We start from the raw sequence: 23,180 nt of genomic DNA on the forward strand, positions 1-23,180 counted from the left end.
AAAACCTGACATGCTCCAAATCACTCTAAATGCTGGAAATCTGCAGGATTTGTGGCCACAAATTGCAAACAACAGTGTGACGGTGGGAGGAAGGAAAAAATATTGGCATACGTGGAATTCCATTAAGAAAGTTCACACAGATCCATGCCAAGCCAACACAGTTACACAAAAACAAGCAGGCGTGACATTGGGGTTAAGGGCACTTTGGATTTTTATTCATGAGCCGCATAACATTGTCCAACAAATTAACTGGATTTCTACAGAATTATTACTTCTACTATCTATAAGGTCTTGACTAATCAAGTATAATGCAGTGATTTAGTAATTTTCTAATTAACTCATAAAAATAAAATGGAATGCCACGGCTCAGTTTTAAAAGCACATCTGATTGTGTTTAAGTGTTCATCATACTGTTTACAAAAATGTAGCAACATTTAAAAAAAAGTGCTGCTGATGTTGCCTAATAACTGAGTGGGTGTGTATGGGGTAAACCACAGAGACACACAACACCAGCTCCCCCACAATCATTAGTGATCCAAATGGGCAGAAGGTAAAAGTACGTTGGTTTGAACTGTGTGTGCAATAAGGCCACATATCAGGAGGAAAGGTGGCCCTGTGTTTGCTTGTTTCATAGCATTTGTCATGTTCCTCTTGTGAGCTGTCGCGGATGTTGACTTTCGCAAATATGCTTTACTGTTGATTAAATATGATGAATCATAAGTGATCTGGATTGGATTATTTTTCAGTTATACATTCTGAAAATTCCAACTATTTACCCATAAAAGAATATAGAAAATGGGAGTTAAAAGAAAAGAACAGGCTTTAAAAAAGACATCTGACTGACCTGGACATGACAAATCAGATTATGTTGTGTTAAGAGAACTCATTGTGCTCCATCAAACATTTTTTTCTCCCACATTAAGACAACTTTATTATTTTAAGCCAATCTGAAGGGCCTCTTCTGTAATAATGGCTCTTGTATGGCTGTCTGGTGAAAAGCAAATGACATCTTAAAAGCTTTCCTTTGGTACCAGGATAACTAATCAAGATCTTGCTGTGCCCAGGATAAACAGACTGACCACAAAAGAAATCGAAAGTGTATTTTTGTGTGTAAAAGGAAATTAGTTCCATCATGGGGTTGCAAAGAAATTAAACCTTTTGTCAAAAATGCATGCAAAATGACACACGGGCGTATTTTTACGTGAGGCAATAGCAAATAATGATGTGCCCCCTTCAGTGGAGGAAGCAATCTGGCAAGCTATTCAATCAATGCTATCAGGTAAAGCTCACGGCACAGATGGGTTTCCTTTTTGGTTATTTTGACTTGTAGCTGCAAGAACTAATGCTAACATACACTGCATTCTAAAGGGAACATTGTTTCCCTGTCTGTCAGTAACTTCAAGGTTGTGTCTAGACCAAACAGTTTTGGTCTATCCACAACTTTCCCGAACTCTAACCTTTCCCATGAGCGCTATGGCAACGTAGAACGCGCCTGTAACGAACTTCCGGTTTACGTTAGTCTGTACTGTTATCAGCTAAAAGCTTGGATGTATTATGAGGATTCAGGAGTAGACTTTTACAACAACACTTCAGGGCAAAATGATCGCATGTCCCTGATGGTCGCACGGATCTGACTGTCTTACAAGAACTTACTAATATCTGTAGCATTAAGCGATTCACCTGAGTTATGAGGTGCACACCTTTTGCCCCTGTGTGGTAGGCCGGCTTGGCTGTATGATCCACGCAAGAGTTACCTTCTGTCCATGCACCTGTAAATTGATTTTATTGTATTATAAATAAAGGTTTATATGTTTCTAGTTATTTATTTTGTTAGATATTTCCACTTTGCGGGAGTCCCGCAAAATTATTTTATTTTCCCGCGACACGCACACAATAATATCTTGCCGCCCGCATCCGCATTCACCATCAAATATTATCCCGCGCCGCACTCGTCTGTGCTGGGTCTCGCGGGAGTGCACAAAAAAATATACAATTGTACTGCAGTATTTTAAATAGGTTAAACTAATATATAAACTCAATAATTAAATTTACAGCAATGAAATGTTAATTTTTATTACAATGCACTTAAATTAATTGAAGTTCATGCATCTATTTTTATGTCGATTAAAAAAAAGTCTACTGACAATGTCTGACATGATTTCAACAATTACAAATATTAAAATATAAATATTATTTTGCCCTTCATGACAACTGTGAGTGGGGTGAATTTTTTTTAAACTCATTCGTTTACATTATATAAAGCCCTAAAGTTCTGCATAATTAAGGGCGTGGTTACTTTGAGTGACAGGTGGATAGCCATTTATCTGCTGTCTGTTAGTCATTGTGTCATCTCAGCTCCGCCCACATCCCGCCTCTTTGCCCATTTTTTTGTTATCCAGGCATCACCCTCACAAGATGGCAACGGCCAGCTCGTCTCTACTTTACACTTCAGAACGGCGTATCGGAATCCTATGGGTGACGTCACAGACACGACGTCCATATTTTTTTTACAGTTTATGGTCTAGAGTATAGACCGACACTAGGGGACATACTTAGGAGCCCCAAACACCTGTGATATATCAGGAAAGACCCATGAGAATTGGAGAGTGGAATCTGCATGCGCCATTCCTTCGGACAAACAGGTATAACAGGAGATGCCGTGCATCCATTCATTCAGATTTATTCTTTGGAGCCGAGCAGTGGCATTATTCACTGCTCAGGAATTTTAACTTGGCTGAAGAAATGATTAGTGTTGGAGAAATACAGCGCATCAGAGCGGTCTCTCTAAATGAGCAAGCAAGTCCAGAGGGCTTTCAAACAAAAGAACATCTTAAGAGAGCCTTTTTGTAGGATGAGTAAGAGCTTTCGTTAGCAGCATAGAAAGGCTAGCGCCTTCTGACGTGGAAGAATCGGCTGAACTCCCACCTTAGGGTTCGGTGGCCCGGTCTGAATATGATGCGGAGTTGGTGGCCATGCTTGCCCAGGCCACCGTGGTTAGATCATTGATATCCGGGCCCGGAGCGCGACTCATATGTGCCTTACCCATGTGCCTTTCTTCCTGGAAGTGCACGAGGAGCTCACTGAGTCCGCTCTTTCACTACCCTCTACAGTAGCGTGGCCAGGGGGACATGGAGGTTTCCCAGGTGGAGCGTGTGAAGACAATGCTGGACACAAGGGAGAGATAACTTACTATTATTATACTAGGTGAATAAATGTTTATGCTACACTAGTTGACTTTGAGCAATGATGCTAACATGCTTTAAATCGCTAATAGGCTTTATAAAATGTTAATGACGGAGCTGACTGTGTTCTAAATGTGTTCTAACCGGATTCAGTGCATCTTGAATTTATATTTTTTGTCTGATCTGCTTCTAGTAGGGCCTTCTCGTTTATTACGTGTCTGTAGAACTCCTGGCAGGTGAGCTATTGTTCACTTTCACCAGAAGTTCACTTTTTATGAGTTCCAAAGTTTCTCGGTTCCTTGTCTCTGTAGCACGCTCTCCAATCTCCATGAAGGCGTTGATGACAGGAATGCTAAAAGCCAAACAGACCATGGCTGTCATGTTTGGGGAACTGATGTGCGTCAGCAGAGCTGTCCACTTTGATGCAACAGGATTTAATGATTTCCTTTACGCATGGCAAAAGAACACAGAATACAGCTGGCTCATTTCCAGTTTAAAGTTTAAAATGCTTCAGCTGCTCCACGGAATGGAGATCTTGAAAGCTAAATTCCCTTTTGATAGCCAGGCTTGAGATGTACTTTAGGTAGTTGCCATCAGTGAAATTAAACCACTTGTTTAGGTAAGCGTTCTTTGATAGATCATAAGAAAGTCCTGTTGCGGGAGAGTGCTGGTCTCCAAACCAAAGAATCGATCCTTTTCTCTTTGCTCGAGTTTCAATCTGAGATTGGCCTTCAACTTGAAAAGCTCACACACAGTTGTCTTGTCTCCCTCAGCTTTAAGCACTGCGTCGGAAAAATCTTTGAGGCTATTTTGCAAAAACATCAGGTATACCTGGAACGCACAAGGCACGTCGTCTCCATCCTTGCCATTTGCAAGCATTTTCCAAAGTGCTGATTGACAGTGCTCTTCTCCAAGAGAAAAAAATAGCTTCTGACAGCTGGCTAGGAGATATTTAATACTTTACTGCAGGCCACAAATTTAGCCACCATGTTGGCGCATTCTTTTAAAGAGATGTGTACCTACTCCTCATCCACAAACTCAAAAACTTCCTTTAATTCTTGTTTAAGACAAAAAGTGGTTGTAAACTTTTGTGACTATGTTCTCAATGTCAGTTCTCAGCTTATCGCCGGCATGCCTTCCACAGTTGTGCAGAATGTGGGCCACTCAGTTGGCCTTGATAATTGAGGCATTCTAGTCTGTCACTTTTTATACACAGAGTAATGCACACCATAATTAACGCTGACATTGTCAGACATGTATGCAGAGTTACGCTCTAACCCCAGAGATCTGCATCATTGCAATCTGCAATCATTGGTGTATTTAACTGTTTCAAGTATTTTTCTAAAGATGCTGGTGTAAGCAGACCTGTAACAATGAAATCACTCTTACTTCTTCCACAATCAAACTTGTTTGCTATTTATAAATCTGGGAAAATGATCGGGGCTAGATTATTAGCACAGACGCCTGACCTACGATAAACCATGCTGCACATTATGGTAGACACTTGTCACTTCAGCTGCTGTGATTTTATTGTGGTTGCTATCTTTTGGTGGAGAGAACAAACTTGTCATGCTAACGTTATTTCTTTGCTGTGCATTTCTCATGACTTTCCCATCTCCATGCCTCCTTATATCCCCCTCACCTCCATGCGTGATGGTGAAACTTCGGTGGCATACACTGCTTTCTGCCTTTTAACCATGTATATTTTTTTCTCTCAGAAATAATAATGATATAAAAAAATAATACAGAGAAAATTAAAAATGCGGGACACTGTGTATGACTTGCGGGATGTGGTACAAAGCTTCCAGTTCTGGGACTGTTTGCACAGACATTGTGCAAAGTCAGAGAGGAGAAGAACAGGTCCTGTTGTCCCTGTATTGGCCTACCCGGACTTGGTTCTTGGAGCACCTGCACCTTGCAACAGCCGCTCCCTGTCTAATCCCCCTGAAGAAGGACCTCCTTTCTTAGGGACAGGGCTCAATTTGGAACCCATGCCCAGACCTCTGGAACCACCGCATCTGGATGGAAGATGGAAGACTTAAGTAGGTTATCACCAGCAGTGATAGAAACTATCACTCAGGCTAGAGTTCCCATCCCCTGCCTGCATACGGTCCCAAGGAGAATTTTGCAGCTTATGTGTAGTGGGTGCTGGTGTATAATGGACTGGATTTCAACATCAACCCCGAGAACACCAGCCCTACTTCCAACCTAGACTCCAGCCTTGCATCACCCTGTGGGATGGACATGACGCCTGAGCCCACCGCAGACTAAGAGCCAGCCCAAGATGGAGTGACTGAGCTCAAATATGCGTCTGACAAGGTGTGTGATTCGGTTACATTGTGTGCCACAGTGAGATTTATATTGGAGTACCAGGGGATGAATTGGAGCCTCGCCAACACTCCTGCCACCAAGGGTGAGTCTGAGAAATGGATTTGGTAAGAGGATGATTTTATGTCCCCACTGACACCGCCCGACTCTAAATGCTTACCTTCATCTCCGTTGGTCCCACCCAGCCTCCCTCTCCCTTTACTATCTCCCATCAGCCCCTCTGATACTCAGTCTCATCAATACTATGGTTATGTTAAGTTACCCGTGAATACCATTGAGGACAGTTTTGATTCTTCATCGTTGTTTATCTTCCCATAACCAAGTGTGCCATTACCTGGACTGTTCCCTGCTGGTGGAATGACTCTCAACCCAAGCGGCTGAGTCTTAAGCCATTTTAAATATTGGGTTGTAGACATTTTTGTCAACATTTGACCCATTAATACTAACACTTCATTCTATATATCTATTTAAAAACACCCTTTTTTTAGACTAATTGGGACTAGTCAGCATTTGCATATTGTTGCTCTATTGTTGGGTTGATTGCTAATTGTTCTCGTCATTTGTGAGTCGCTTTGGATAAAAGTGTCTGCTAAATGATGATACAATGTAAATGTAAATCTGTTTGCGCATGTGTATTCCCCAATGGTGCTTCAATCTCAGCTCATGGACAAAATGTTAAATTTATCCACAGGATAACACCTGTTCACCTCCACAGAATAGTCCCAAATACTTCACAAATATGCTTTAAATGTAAAAAATAAAAAAATAAAAAACTCTTTCTTTTTTATTTACTTAGTAGTAGTAGTAGTATACTTTCTTTTTGGCCATTTGGATGCTCTTAATGAGGCTTCTTGTTCTCATGGTCTATATTTAAGTTTTAATAATAACTCATTAGATAATTAGTTACACTGTAAAGTAAAGTTTTGAAGTGACTGATCACATCTTAATTTTTCAGTTGGCCGCATTGAATTTCTGTGAATTAAACTGCATCAATTCACAGAATTTCAATTCGACCAACTTAAAATGTATCAGTTTACAGAATTTCATTTCGGCCAACTGAAAATTTAGTGATCAGTCACTCAATTGGAGAAATTTTTTTTACAGTGTATGTTTTGATCTGAAATGCCCCATACAAAATGTTGTTTTTTTTATAATCTGACCTTCGGCAAAATATTTGTCAGTCAAACATGCCTCATTTCCTTCAGTCAGGGGGATTTGTTTGATTTAGGCTGTTTGTGGGATATCGTACATGCATAGGATATGTAAGATCTTTTCTATGACAGACTGTCTGCTCATTCAGTGGGGGGCCTTCCAGACGGGTGTGGTGTAGGAAATTGATTAAAGAAAGTCAGACAAAAAAAAAAAAAAACACTAATAAGTGTTTTCCTGAAACGTGATTCTGGGAGGACCTAGAGAACAGAGGAAGCTGGGATAATGTAAACTATCTGATTCTCTAGAGATTCTTGAGATAAAATTTTTGATTAGTATTTGTGTCTGTAATACACAAGGCACAAAGGAACTATACACTCAATGAACACTCTTGTGCTCTGACACTTTGACACTGAAACTTTTCATTTTGTCTGTGACCGTTTACCATCCTAAAATGTCATTTTTGACACAGCATTTTTGAAAACGGAAGTGTCTAAGCAAGATTGTTAGAATAAGGAACAGACACAGCAAGAGCAGTTTTTACTAAATATATGCAGACTAACTTAGACCAGCTAAATTAATCAGGTTGGACCAGTTAATGACTGACCTGTTACTGACCAGTTTAGACAGTTGGCTACCAGAATATCTTTAATTTAGGCCGGCTAATGACCAGGGGTGTGTTTCCCATAAAATGATGTAACACGCTGCTTAACTAGTATAATGTATTGTTGAAAAAAAACTAGACACGGCTGTAGTGTCGCAAATTTGACGTTCAACCATGTTGGTTCATGTCATGCAGCTGGAGTAATTACTTCTTTTAATGAATCCGTTTGAGATCGAATTAATGCTAGAATATTTTGCTATAAAAGCACTCTTCACTCTTCAAAAATGGTGCTTTAAATCTCTTGATAAACTAAAAGATGTAAATGACATTTGTATATATTCTAAATAAAATATATAGATTGTACTGAATATATGAATTCTTCTTTTGCTTAAGATATGGAATTATTAAAGGGATAGTTCACCCAAAACTGATAAATCTTTCATCATTTACTCACAAGTTGTCCCAAAACAGTATACATTTATTTGTTCTGCTGAACACAAAGGAAAATATCTGAGTAAATGGCTGCAGAGTTCTGTCTGTCTATAAATATTCTTCCAAATATGTTCTTTGTGGGCCGAGAGCTGTCATTCCAACCACACTTTGTGATGCTGTTTGAGAACGTTCATAGACCAGCTAATTATCATATTGGACCAGCTAATGAGTAATAGACCAGGGCTGCTGCGTTCAGCCCAACAAAAGGTTACAAAACTTTTTTTAAAACCTAAAACGGGTAGTGTGTTGTTCTGACTCTAGTTTAGACTAACTAATAGACCAGCTAGTGACCAACTTAAACAAGCTAATGACTAGTTTAGACTGCCTATTGACTAATTTAGACCAGCTATTGACCGCTCTCCATCTGAAAATGTCATTATTGCAGGAAGAATTCTCCAGAATCCCCTTGGTGCTGCTTTGGTCTTTGATGTAGAGCCGGTAGTGTATAAGAAACAGACTTATGGCCACCGTACTGTGTCAGAATAACTAATGTCTAGTGAAAATTACTTTGATGGGCAGTGTTTGGTACGACTGATGGCACTGTAGCAACATAAAAAAAAAGCATTTCTGAGAACAGAAATGACTGAGGAAGATTATGAGAATAAGGAACAGACACAACAACAGCAGTTTTTATTATGGTTACGTTTACACGACACCAATGCAGTAAAAACTAAAACATTTTTCCTTTGTGTTTTTTACTTACAGATGACAACATTGTTAAAGGTGCATTATGCAACTTTTCCATTTGCTAGAGGGCGCCTATTCAAAACAAAGTTTGATGACACCAAGCTTGAGCTCAGAATCTTGGGACATGTGGTCTTCACCTCACAGCCAGTGGAAAAGAATCTGGATAGGACTCGGGTTAATGGATGTGATTATTAACGTTACTGTAGTATGAAGCAGAGCAGGACAGAGTGTTGTGGAGCTGAGAAAGGCCGCAGGAGCAATTGTTGATGAAATGAACAACACACGCCTCGCGAGCAGCGGGACACAGTTGCAGGGCACCGGTGCTATTTCCGCTTTTCCGGTCATGAGTATGAGGTAACGGAGCCGGATCTCACGAAAATGCGTATAAATAGTAAGAGTTTGCAATCTCGTGGAATGTATACGCCAAAATGAGTTTTGGCGTGCATATGGTACGCGGTTTTTCGCGTGCATATGAGACGCACTTTATTATACATACGAACCCCCCACCCCACCACCCTAAACCTACCCAAGAGCGTGTCATATGCACGCCCTAAAGTGCGTCTCATATGCACCCAAAAAAACGTGTACCATACGCACGCCAAATCTCATTTTGGCGTATACATTCCACGAGATTGCAAACTTGTACTGCATGACCATGAGATCGTGTTTGGTAACGCAGTTCTGTTTATCATATTAGATACATTTAAGGGTGTTTAAAATTATGTTATGACGTTACTCTGTGCGTTCGCTCAGCGGCTGCTGTGACGTGTTCACACTGCTAAGAGTAAAACGTTTCTGCCAAATAAAACCGGAAAAAATAGCAATTTTCTCACAAGTTACAAATAGTTGGAAACATTTGGGATCTTGTAAGAACTCAACTGAACAAAACATAACACTGCCCTTGTGATTTGTTGATATTTTACTGCAAAAATACTACATAGTGTACCTTTAAAACTATAAAATGCTGTGTTATTCATGCCAGGCCAGTATATGGCTATGTCACTTTGTAAAGAAACACTATGCGCTTACAGACTGAACACATATTACGTATTCATGACAGCACCATTTTCACAAATTTACCTTTTTGTGGTTTACATGGAGACACTGATGGTAGCTTATTATCAGCTAATTATCAGGTGGGACTATCTAATGAGTAGCTTAGACCAGATAATGATCACCTTAGCTTAGACCACAGAGCTAATGAATACTTTAGACTGGCTAATTGCTAGTTTAGACCAGCTAATGACCAGCTTAGACCAAATATTGACTATAGCTTAGACTAACTGCTTTAACTGGCTAGTGACCAGTTTAGAACAGCTAATGCAAACTGCTTAAACCAGCAAATGACTAGTTTAGACATAATGACTAGTTTAGACCAGCCATTGACCGCTCGCCATCTGAAAATGTCATTATTGCAGGAAGAATTCTCCAGAATCCCCTTGGTGCTGCTTTAGTCTTTGATGAAGAGCCGGTAGTGTATAAGAAGCAGACTTATGGCCACCGTAGTGTCAGAATAACTAATGTCTAGTGAGATTTGCTTTTTGATGGGCAGTGTTTGGTATCTCTGACGACTTTGTAGCAACATAAAAACAGCATTTCTAAAAACGGAAATGACGAAGATTTTGAGAATAAGGAACAGACAGGACAACAGCAGTTCCCATGACAACAATGGACTCAAAAGTTTTTCTTTTGTGTTTTAAGCGTACAGCCGACAATGTTAAAACGATTAAAAAAAACTATTATTCATGCCAGGCCAATAGATGGCGGTGTCACTTTGTAAAGAAACACTATGCACCTATAGACTAAACACGTAATACGCGTGCGCATGACAGCACCGTTTTCACGAATTTGGGTTTTTGTAGTTTACATCAAGACGATAACGGTAACTGATTACCAGCTAATTATCAGGTTGGACCAGCTAATGATCACCTTGGACCACACAGCTAGTGAATACTTTAGAATGGCTATTTGCTAGTTTACACCAGCTAATGGTCAGCTTTAACCAGCTAATAACCAGCTATTGACTAGTTTAGACTAACTAAGGACCAAACTCTAAAAATGTCTTGGGTTAAAAACAGCCCAAGTTGGGTTGAAAATGGACAAACCAAGCAATTGGTTGAGTTAAATGTTTGCTTGGTTAAAACAACACAATAACTGGGTTAAAACAACCCAATTGCTTGGTTTGTCCATTTTTAACCCAGCACTTTTTAGAGTGTGGTCCTTAGTTAGTCTAAACTAGTCAATGGCTGGTCTAAGCTGGCCATTTGCTGGGTAAAGCGGATCATTTTTTAGAGTCCAAGTTAGACCAGCTAGTACATGACAGCACCATTGCCACAATTTTGCATCTTATGGTTTACACAGAGACGATAACGGTATCGTTTTAAAAAAAGCATACACTGTTATCATGTAAATGAATGGCCAAAACACATAAAAAGTTTTCCATGTGTCATTTAAACTGTCCCTATATCTGCACAGACTAACTTAGACCAGCTAACTATCATGTTGGATCAGCAAATGACAAGGTTATACCAGCTAATGATCAGTTTTCGACCAGCTAATGACTAGACTGCCTAATGACTAGTAAGACCAACAAATGACCAGCTTTAACCAGCTAATGAATAGTTTAGACCAGATAATGTCTACCTTAGACTAGCTAATGACATAGACCAGTCAAATATGCATAGTTGTAACTATAATAATAAGTATGCTACATTGTTATTTTTGTTGATATTTTTAATTGTGTATAGCCTATGTTTGTAAAAAATTATAATACTAAAAATATACATAGGCTATACAATATTACAAATGCCTAAAACTTTTCTACTATACTAATTCAGCTCCTTGAACATCCTCCCCTCAGATGGCCAGCTAAACCCTCCCTCACCGTCGCTACTCATGCTTTCAAATACGCTCTGTAAACTCAATCAAGGTCGGACTTAAGGTGTGAGATCTGTAGACTTGCACTGGGACATTGACTTTGATGGAAATGCCCTGTAGCTTTATCTGAGAGTAATTGAATCGAGTCTTTGCCCCCAGAGAGTCGGACTGCTGATCATTTGAGGATCTGCGCTTCCAAGGGAAGGAGCCTCGTATCCAGACTCTGACAGGGAACCGGGAAGATGCTTTCTGGAGTCTATCATTTCACACTAGCGGCGCTTCTGGGTACGTTTCTCTTTTATTGTGTCCTATTTGTGAAACCGATTTGTTTTCGGTTACATGTGTGTTATCTCTCAAAAACGTGAGAGGGAAACTTTGCGCATTATGTATTCGGTATATGTCACTCCATATTCCGATGACCATACATACATGATAGTGTAGGCTATTATTAATGATTTTTAGGCTATATCCACCGTGCCCTAAAGCGGTCTGTTAAGCTATTATAAACATAAGTCAGTTATTTATTTGTATTTACGCGGCATTTTGCGCTCCACACCACGTCCATGTCTGTAGAGTGTGTTAACATGTTTCCCTCACATTGCTCTTGAAGTCTTAGCTACGTGCAAGTGGGTATTTATCTCTTTCTGACATTTTCAAACTGCTTTCCTATATTATGATCAAAATTGTATTGACATTCTGAGTTACAGTAAATTTTAAAGGCACTCATTTTTTAAAATAAATCTATTTAGGCTAATCAAAAAAAAAAAAAAAAAAAATGAAATATTGTAAACCTAGATAAAGATTCCAGTCACATCAGTCTTCTATAAAAAGCTGTTTTATTCTACATAGAGTGGGTTGCCCAATTATAACAGCTGCCATGTTAGGATCACATGACCTGCTGCAATTAAAGAAGTTACTAATTATTATGATAACAACATTATTATGTTTAATTTATATGACACTTTCAGCCAGAGTATAAATAAACTTCATACAGTCAAGCCAATAGGTGCCAGTATAAAGTTAAAAACCACTACTATCAGGGTGAATTAGAGCCATCGAGAGACATTTTGGATGTTGTCCATGAAGCTGCATATTGACTTTTTAATCAACTTTCATATAAAATGTAATTAATGTTATTAAATGGCAAGCAGGAAGAGCGATTTTTATGAGGAATAGTAATCAATGTTCCCTCCCTGTTTAATCAAATGAAGAGAGCTCAGATGTCTCCTTGGGTTCAGAGTCTTAGGAATGCATGTGATGCAGGCGCGTGACGTGCGTTAAGGAATTAAGTTGTGGATGCAGCTGCATCACACCGTTGCTTCATTCATGCACTTAACCCTAGTCAAGTTCTTATTGGCTAGCACACTTGGTGGTTGTTGTATAAATAGCATTGAATAGACCAAGATACTGGATGACTAACATATTCATGCTTATCTGGTACTATGAAGCATTCCATAATATAACATGATACCTTTTGGTGGCTTTAGTTTAGGTCTCGTCATTCACCTGCTTTTAGATCCTGCTAGTTTACAGATCAGCACCCTTGTGGACAACAGGGAAAATCCATGTCTGGCTGCGAGAGCGTCTCCTGCAGTCCCAAAGACCCAGATGTGGTTATTACAGTGGCGACACTTAAGCTGTGTGAATTCCTAATGGAGATGAGCGTGCAAGTGTTTTTGGCTTGAGACTCAAAAGAAAATTCATCTGTTTTCAGTCAGCATGTACATATGGATGCGTGGGACATCGCAAACATATTCACATACATGTCAGGGGGTGTGGAATATGGTATAAAAAGCTCTGTTGTGTATAGATCGGATAATTTCCTAAAATGATGACGAGTCATTGAAGATTGTTATAATTAGCTTGCTTACAGTAGTGTTTTCTTAATTGGATAAGCACATTAACTTGAATAAAACATTTTTTTTTTTGTTCGTATTTTAGATCATGACATTTCCTTATTATTATGTTAATAAATGGTGCACATTAGCTAATGACTTAACCCCCCCAAAAAAAGAAAAAAATAATTCTCCCATAAAATACCTTTCCATATGTTTTACAATACTGTATATATATTTTACAATTATACTAACCTTTTAATATTTTACTAATATTTTACTATATTGCAAACTAATGCATACATTTGAAGTTCATTCTGTGAATGTTGAGATTTTTTACCATGGATAGACAGTGTGTCCGGTTTATCTCCAGGCTTGGATAGGAATGCATTCCTTCTGCATATGCTTTATGTACAAAATGTGTGCAGGCACTGTCTCAGATAAATAATGCATTTATCGAATGCTTAACAGATTCATAACAGTGGAACAGTTTGTGCACTTTGAATGTAAGGGTTCAACCCAAAAATAAAATTTCAATCTTTCTTCTGTGTAACACAAAAAGATTGGTCTGAAAGTTTTTTTTTTGTCCATATAATGAATGTCAATGGGGTCCAAAGCAACTTTGATTTGGACCCCATCGACTTTTATTGTAAGTACAAAAACATTTATCACAATGTATTATTTTGTTTCAAAGAATAAAGAAATGAGGGTGAATAAATGATGGCAGAATTCAAATGTTTGGGTCAACTATCCCTTGAAGTCCTCATGAAATCAAAACGGACCCTATTTTTTTTTGTGAGCACATATTATAGGTCTTAAGGTGAACAATTAATCTATGCAAGTAAATACACAGAAAAAAATTGTTTCTCGCGGTACTCTTTAATCAACATCTAAAAAGTTACTTTCAATAGAGAGAAGGAGCGCTGAAGTAAAACCTGCCCTCCATTCAGTATTCCGTTTCACTTGGAAATCCGTCAGAGCACTGAAGAAAACTCACTTGCTAATTCCAGTTCACTGGGACTTTTAAAGGCATCTTCAGCGCAGACTCATTAACCTTGTTTCACTTATCGAGTGATTTGTTTTTATCCTGCACATCTAATATGGCTAACTGTAGATTCATTCCAACCATTTTCTTCTAATTTAATAATGTGCACCAAAAATAGAGTCATTAGGAGATGAAGTGTAGAGTGAGACGGGCTGAAGTTAGCCATCTGCCACTCCCCTCTCGCTGGCATGAAGATCATCTCCTCAGTTGTAAATCTACAGCACTTACTGGCAAGGGCTTCAAATCTCCCAGAAGACCTTGCTTTGAACTGTCTTCTTCCATACTTGGAAACTTCAAAATGGCATTCCATTACATGCAGACAAGCCCCAGTCCTCTCAAAGGAAACACTCCTAAGATTGTAGACAGCTGACATGGTTAATGTACTTTACTGTACTGTACTGTACTGTACTGTTTAGAGAAATAATTTCCAGACCTGGCAAATTTGGAGTTTATGGTACCCAAAGAGGAGTTTGAGAGCAGGTTGTTCATGGAAAATATCAAAGTGGCATCAATAACGTTTGGCAACCCACTTACTTTTTCCAAGAACAGGCACAGAACGGGCAGTTCAGTTAAAATGGCCATAATAGTTATAATTACCGCTTTGGTGAGTCTCCAACTTAAACAACTATTCAAAAAGCTACTGTGAAAACATTCACACTGAATATGATACTTGACAACCATGCGATCTGGGATGTTTCCCATTAATTTTTGCGATAAGGCTCGATTTCTTGCTATTATGACATGCTCACAGGAAGTATTCCAGGATCCAGGGTATTTTAAACATTCTTGCTTGCTGGGAAAACTGCTCCTGTCCTCCGCTTTGTGCCAGTTGGCTGTCAAGTGCTGGAAAAGTACTGTTGGTTGTTTGGGCGAGTGCACCGGAGGCTGGCACATCTCTGCCACTCCGTTCCTCAGATTCATCAGATTCGCCAGTGACTGAAGTTTCCATTCCATCTGCACATACTTAGCTTCCTGAGGTTCAAAAACATCCCCAACTTTGATCTACAAGTGGCTTTGAAAGGAAAATCATGTCTTTCGCTTCCAGTCTCTCGAAAAACGAATGCGCTCATAGAATTACATAAGGTTTATAGTTATCCAGATTTAGGGGTAGTTCACCTCAAAATACACAGTCATGAAACTCTAGATGACACGGGCTGATCGGTCCATAACTCAATCTGCTTGCAATCACATCATTATCTATATGGCACAGCTGATTGGTTCCTGATGTATCAATAGCCAATGAGCTTGTTTCTCAGCCTTCACATACTTGGTCAGCATTTGCTTTAGCAGTTGCAGTGCACTTTCAGAAACTCTCCACTAGGGCTGCACAATAAATCAAATTTCTAATCATGATGCGACGATTACATAACCATTCAAAACCACAATTACCAAAAAAATGATGCGTGCTTAAGAGGTGTTTTAGAGCATGTTACGTTGTGAGAGCTGAATCACAACGACTTCAGAGTAGGGACTAACCCAGGACAATAGGAACTTCCAATGACGTAAGTGTACGCTGGTCGAATGCACGTGAAAAACCACAGCACCCGCCATTTTTTAATAATAATAATAATAATAATAATAATAATAATAATAATAATAATAATAATAATAATTCATTACATTTATATAGTGCTTTATAAAGTGACACCCAAAGCACTTTACATATAGAAAGGGGGAATCTCCTCAGCCACCACCAATGTGCAGCATCCACCTGGATGATGCGACGGCAGCCATTTTGCGCCAGAACGCTCACCACACACCAGCTGATTGGTGGAGTGGAGGTCAGAGTGATTAAGCCAATCAGGATATGGGGATTATTAGGAGGCCATGATGGACAGAGGCCATTGGGCAAATTTGGCCAGGATGCCGGGGTTACACCCCTACTCTTTTTCGAAGATATATATATATATATATATATATATATATATATATATATATATATATATATATATATATATATATATATATATATATATATATATATATATATATATATATATATATATGAACTAACATGGAAAACAGCGATAGATGGATCTCTCAACCTTTATGCTAATGAGAAAATTAGACGCAACTTTGAGGGGAGCAAGCGAAACTTGATTATGTTGATATGTTGAAACTTGATTATGCTCAGCTAGTCAAATTGTCTACTTTCTTTGTATAACAGTTCTACATAACAACAAATTAGACAGATCATAAGCAAATCAAGACAGAGAATATGAGCGTCATGTGCTCAGGCTCTGGCGTTCTCAGCGCCGTCAAAATAAAAGTCACAACAAGTGAGACTTGCACCGCTTCAGAGTTCCTACCATAGACTGTAAAAAATATGGACAAAGTGGCAGTTTTACGCAGTTTTTATCATGCTGATTTCATTTCAAGTGTTCGTTTTTTAAAAATACATTTGGATTTAGTTAGTTATCTGATGCTAAAAGGGGGGGGGGGGGGGGTAATGATTGACATCTGAGATTGACAGCTTTTTTGAGTGAAGTTGTCACTGAGGCATGACCTGCCTTTTTAAAGGATTTTTGGGAGGAGATTGGAGCTTTAGCTTTCATTTCTACATGTCCAAAACTGACATAATGAATTGTTCTGCATCTGTGAGAGTGTGGTACTCTTTTCTTTAAAAATTATTATTAGTTATTATTTATTTTAAAAAGAAACCAAACCAATGTATACAGACTGCTACAGAATGCAGTAAAAGTTTTTCAGGAAGAGTATTTTCAGCTATTCAAAACATAATTTTTTTCAAATTATGATATTCGTATTTAATAATCACAGTGACAATTTCAAGGGAATAATCGGAAATTTAGAATTTTGTCATAATCATGCAGCCCTACTCTCCACCTTATTCCCCAGCTTCACCTGTTTAGATCCGCTATTTTGTACAGCAGCAGCATATCTTACTTGCTCACAGCGGTGTGTTTATTTGTATTGGCAGTAGCAAGTCCCACAGCAGCGTAGCAGATCAATAGCAGATCCATGCCAATGGATCTAAAACTATTTGGTCATAATTTATTTACCCTTATGTCATTTCAAAACTGTATGACTTTCTTTCTATTTTTAAGAGATTTTATCTATACAATGAAAGTCAATGGGGTCCAAAACAACTCTTGACTCTATTGACTTTCTTCTTTTTTTTGTTCAACAGAAGAAAGAAAGTCATAATGGTTTAGAACAACAAGACACCCTCAGTAAAGGGATGACAATGGTGGACAATATTTGCACTTTTGTTAAAAATAGTGCATCTGGCTTTAGGACTTATTTTTGAGTCATTGTTTAAAATGAAAATAAAATTAGACTCATAACTGTAATCTCATACACTGACTTTGAAAAAGATACTCAAGGATCAGGGGCGTTGCCTCCGAGGAAGCAAGGGAGACTGTCTCCTCAATAAACAAAAATAAATGAGAAAATAATCAATATTACAAAAGTAAAACAATGTAAATTGTGACATTAAACCATCTGTCCCCATTGACTTAAAACTCCTAATGCGTGCGGTGAGTTTTGTAGGCGGTAATTTAAATGAATGAGGAAAAGTCACATGAGATGAGCCAATCCTGTGATTGGATATGATGGGTTATAATTGGATATGATTGATTTGTGGTTTGTTTTCGTGCGCGTTCACAGATCAGCCAGAATGAAGATAATAATAGAGTTAATGGAAAAGCGAATACAAAAGTAAGTAAACAACTCAGTCAGTAAGACGGTATGTACATAAATTGTGAGGACTTTGCCTTCTCATTTTAAAACACCACTGCACAATGATGACAGGAAGTAACACTTCAAACTGAGACCGGAAGACTATCATTGTTCATTTTAGTGTTCAGATCTGCTGAGGACTTTTCACTTCTTTGTAAGAACTATAAAGAGTAGACCATTTACTGGCCTGCTTTCTGCTAGTGCAAAATTAATGTATTTTCCTCAATTTGCTTTTTTTAAATACATCTTACTGAAATCTATAGACTCTCAAACAATTTACCAACCTAAAAAAGACATTTTTGCCATCTTTCTCTTAAAAAATATCCTAAAGCTATTGTAGATGTACTGAACACTCATTACATGCTGTCAGATTTAATAAACATAATATGACTATAATATGTCCTCTGACTACAGTGAATGAAATTTTACAGGGCAGCCTCAAAATAGGTTAAGCCTTGCAACATAATACTACAGTAATCTACATAAATTATAGTGATTGTGCTAGTAAATAGAAGGCTATCACATTTTAAACAATTCTTTAAAATACACTTTGGGTAAATTAAGCATAATTTATGGAAAAGTAGCTTTGCCGGTATCAGTTTGTATGTGTATGGACGTCACAACTTCCCGTAAAAAAAGCAACTGTAAAAAAGCACATTTTAGATAGAAACGTAAATTATATTTCCTATATTTAACCATCATATGTGACACAGTTTATATGTCAAATGTGCAATCTTATTCTGAATCAGCATCTGGTCTCCAGTCCAGGATTTCTGTCATATAACTTCTAGCTTTCCATAGAAAAGGTCAACTACAGTAGCACAGATGCACATCAGACACAAATGTTTGGGTGTTACATACCAGGATGGAGCCAGGCAGTTAGAGGGTAAGAGGGTGAAAAGTGAGAGGGATTTGTGATGTCAGCTGAAAAGCAAAAGCTGTTTCAGAAGCGCTTGTTCTTTTTAAAGAAGCATTACTGAAAACGAGCACCGTAGTAATGAAACATTACAGGGTAAACCCCTGTTCTCCCATAATGTTCCACATAACCAGCCAAACATTTTGAAGCAAATAAAACATGACCCCAGGGACCCGACCTGGTGACCTCTCTCTCAAAGGCCATAAACTTCACAGCACAAAAAAATGATGAGAGCGAACAGATTCTATACAGGTTCTATTTCACCCGTGTGTCACTGTTAATGAGCTGGCTGAGACACCGTGAACATCATAGTGTAGGAGTACCAGGACAGTATCAGGAATTTCTATGTTGGGTGCTTTGCTGTTATGCAAACATAAACATAACTTCTGTTATGTTTTGTTAATTACTTGTTCTTGCTTTTTCTGATGTAAATGTAACCAAGGAAACATTTAGCTGAGATAGTGTGTGGTATTTTTAAGCGTCTCTTTCTGCAAGTTACGCAAATAGGTGGCGACAAGTTACTATGAATGAGTCACTGAATCTTTCATTTAACTGTTTCATCTGTGATTGACAACAATGAGCAATGCTCTTCACGGTGCGCTTTCACAGATACACACAGGAATGTTCTAAAGCAGATGTCTTTTAGCAGATCCTTAAAGGTCCACAATGTAGGATTTTTGCAGTAAAACATCCAAAAACCACTAGGCCAGTGTTATATATTTTGTTCAGTTGAGTTCTTACAATATCCCAAATGTTTCCAACTATTTGTAAATTGTGAGAAAATTGCTATTTTAACCAATGAACCGGGACGTCTGAGGGAGTTGCCTGTCAATTGCATTATTTCTGCGTTACCCTCGGTTTCCGGTTTTATTAGGCAGAAACGCTTTACTCTTAGTAGTTTGCAACAAGAGTCACAGCAGCCACTGAACGAATGCACAGAGTAATTTCATAGCATCATTTTAAACACTAATGTATCTAATATGATAAACAAAACTGCGTTACCTCATACTCATGACTGGAAAAGCGGAAATGGCGCCAGCGACTGTGTCCCGTAATAATAAAAGTCCCTCTGCTCACGAGCCGTGTGTTGCGTTTCAATCACTCCAGTGGCCTTGCTCAGCTCCCTCAATATTCGGACCTGCTCTGCTTCATACTACAGTAACGTTAATAATTGCATCCATAAACATGATTTCTGCCCGAGTCCTATCCCGATTCTTTCCTACCGGCTGTGAGGGGAAAACCACATGTCCCAAGATTCTGCGTGCAAACTTCGGGTCATCAAGCTACGCCTTTGTTTTGAATAGGCGCCCTCTAACTGACGGAAAAATTACACAGTGTAGCTTTAATAAATCCTCAAAATGCTAGAGAGAAACTTTTAGTACTGACTTGATACTGAAATTGTCTGTACTTTTGACAACACCGTTCAAAACCGTTGATTCATTCTGAATTAATTTGCTACTGTGTTGCTCATGTTTGCAAGCTTTGTTTGGAATTGTTTTTGTTGGCTGACAAAGTAACTCTCAATATTGTGTCTAAAATGTATGTAACTTAATATTAATGTTTATTGAACTACTGAAGAAAGACTGAATCTAGCTACTTTTGCCCTATTATTCACTTATTGTAAAATAAAATAAAGTATAGAGTGCTGTATTTAGGAGGACAGTGCAAGAGAAAGCTAAACAATGTTTGTCTTCATGAGCCTTTTTTATCTGTCATGTGATTGGACTTCACAGGGTATATGAGAAAAAAAAGGCTAGAAAGCCCCTAATATGATTATCTACACTGAAGAGCAACAACAAATAACATCTCTCTTCCAGACACAGAAAAGTAAATCCTTCAGCCTATTAATAATGCCGACGTGCTGGACGACAACACAGAGCTCTTGTTTTATCCAGCATCTAAGGCACACTAAATAGAAGAAGAAAAAAAACATTGCCATATCAATGGTTTTTGCTACTGTATGTGAAGAGTTCAGATGCAAAAGCCTCTAAAAGCCACCTCGGTCAAAAATGATATAAGGATACTGAGTGAATGCTCTCAGCAGTATGTTCATAAAATGGTTTCACTTCAAACACACTCAATCCCAGCCTCAGCCCGTTCAGAAGTACCAGTACTTCTTCCAGTATACATGGAAGCCTGACTAAAATGCTTACTTTAAAGAAAAACATCAGACTGATTTAGAGGCTTTTGCATCTGAAGTCTTCAATGTAGAATGATATCTGAAATGTGCCCGTATACCCTATATTTGCATTTGCTGCCAGTCTATAAAATACTGCAGCTTTTTTCCCATCTCACCATAATATTTAGCTTGAACTTTGCCCTCTACAGAGACTTCATCCCCAAACTCACATGAATCAAGTAGCATCCGGGACAACTAGGCAAGCTTTGACTTAAACGGACACTCCAGCTGAGAGACAAAAGTCAGTCCATGTAGATGATGTAGGACTGTTAATTTCTGCAGCATGTAAAACGACAGTCTCAGGGAATGTTGGCTTTCAGCAACAGCTCCAGGAAGTGAGCTGGATAATGTCTGCGGCAGAGAATCGAACTCCCCTCCAGCGGGACAGGCAGAACCGGCTAACTGTTTCCAGAGCTGCACTATAGCACATGTGACATTCTGTGATTAGCCACGGGGGATGTTTCATTTTATTCTCATGCTGCAGATAAACAGCTTAACCTTTTTCTTTTGGAAGGAGGGAAGCGCTATTTATTTTACCTAATTTGCAATAATTGCTAGAACATCTATTTTATTGCTAATCTTGCTCTCTGATTGGAGGGGATAAGTCTGAGTCTGAATATGTCAATGTCCAAGATAATAATGAGAGAGTGAGTGGGAGAGATAGAGTGAGTGAGTGAGTGTATTACCTGCATTTAAATACAGCACTTTCCGTCAGGTCAGTCCTATGTTCAAAATTAAAAATCAGTTTGAATGTCCGCTGTGATATCTTGTGTGTCTAACAGTTATAGGTGCACTATGCAACTTTCCGTCCACTTGAGGGTGCCTATTCAAAACAAAGGCGTAGTTTGATGACGCCAAGTTTGAGCGCAGCATCTTGGGACATGTGGTCTTCACCTCACAGCCGGAGGAAAATAGGACTCGGCAGAAATCAGGTTCATGGATGTGATTATTAACGTTACTGTAGTGTAAAGCAGAGCAGGAACGAGTGTTGTGGAGTTGAGCACGGCCGCTGGAGCGACTGTTAAAGGAATTTTGGGTTTTCATGAGCTATATGCCAAAATCATCAGTATTAAAACAATAAAAGACCTGAAATATTTCAGTTGGTGTGCAATCAATCTAAAATATATGAAAGTTTAATTTTTATCATTACATTTTGGAAAATAATGAACTTTATCACAGTATGCTAATTTTTTGAGAAGGACCTGTGTATATATATGTTCCGCTTTTCTTCATTAAAATAGTCAAGTTGGCTTTTATAGTCAAATTATTATATATATTGTTATATGGGATGCCATAACATCAATATTTTACCCTCAATTGTTTTCTTACTGTATGTGATTCTCTGGCCGTTATTTTTTTTAGTTGATGCAGGAAGTGACCCGCTTTGCCCCGCTCTGTGTATTTTTAGTCTCAAAACATTTGTGTGTGATGCTTGAGCAAGCCTGGGTTCCTGGCCCATCTGTGCACCGTGTGGCTGGACTGTGTGGGAACCACCGTTTTTGGGGAGTGTCTGGGTGTGTTTGTGTGTGAGTGTTTGTACAAGGTGGGCGTTTGACAGAACATGATCAGGGGTCTCTCTCCCTGCTAGTGCAGAGGAAAGTGGAATAAAAGCTTCTGTAATCAGCAGGGAGCATTATGTCATTCTGTAGGCGTACTTTTTCATGGCCAATAAAACGCTGGTCCTCCAGAGGACACATCTGAAAGCAGACTATTCAGGAACAGGATATTGGAGCTGTGTGGTGAATTCACTAAAGAGTTCTGCCACTTTTACATGTGGCATCCCAGACTTATTTACTAATCACCTGCAATACAACTTAGCAAGGCGCTACATGTGGTCAAATAAAAGCGGTTTATTTATTTTAATTACATTTTATTTTCGGGGCGAACGCACCGCCTTTTTATGTGCAAATTACATTCAGCCATATATTTGTGGGAATGGTTACAGTTGAATAAAACGTATGGTGTAGGGTGTTATCTTTTTATTAATTAATTGGGTAAAAAATTGTTGATTTAGCCATTCCACATATTAAACTATGTTGTCCTTCCAACAATGCAAAAATAACAACGATAGGCAATGTATCTATGTAGGCTATGTTTTACATTTTGCACACAAAAAAAAAAATCATTTTTTATTTAATTTTTTCCCAATTATAGAAACACATTCATGTGATTTGTTTATCGATTTAT

The 23,180-nt window shown here is 38.6% G+C and overlaps 1 protein-coding gene across 2 annotated transcripts in view; it reads left to right on the plus strand.

Annotated features, from left to right (window-relative positions):
- The first annotated feature begins 11,320 nt into the window (after positions 1-11,320).
- The window catches only part of itga1 (integrin, alpha 1), a 60,492-nt gene continuing 48,632 nt past the window's right edge, over positions 11,321-23,180 (plus strand). Inside the window, exons 1-2 of one of the 2 annotated variants that reach the window (XM_067433369.1) lie at positions 11,324-11,383; positions 11,479-11,604. In XM_067433369.1, coding sequence (XP_067289470.1) covers positions 11,562-11,604 — 43 coding nt within the window. In that variant the 5' untranslated portion in view covers positions 11,324-11,383; positions 11,479-11,561. Of the gene's footprint in view, positions 11,605-23,180 lie in introns of both variants that reach the window. The other variant, XM_067433368.1, reaches the window with a different exon arrangement.

Source organism: Pseudorasbora parva, chromosome 23, assembly GCF_024679245.1.
Source record: "Pseudorasbora parva isolate DD20220531a chromosome 23, ASM2467924v1, whole genome shotgun sequence".
NCBI lineage: Eukaryota > Metazoa > Chordata > Actinopteri > Cypriniformes > Gobionidae > Pseudorasbora > Pseudorasbora parva.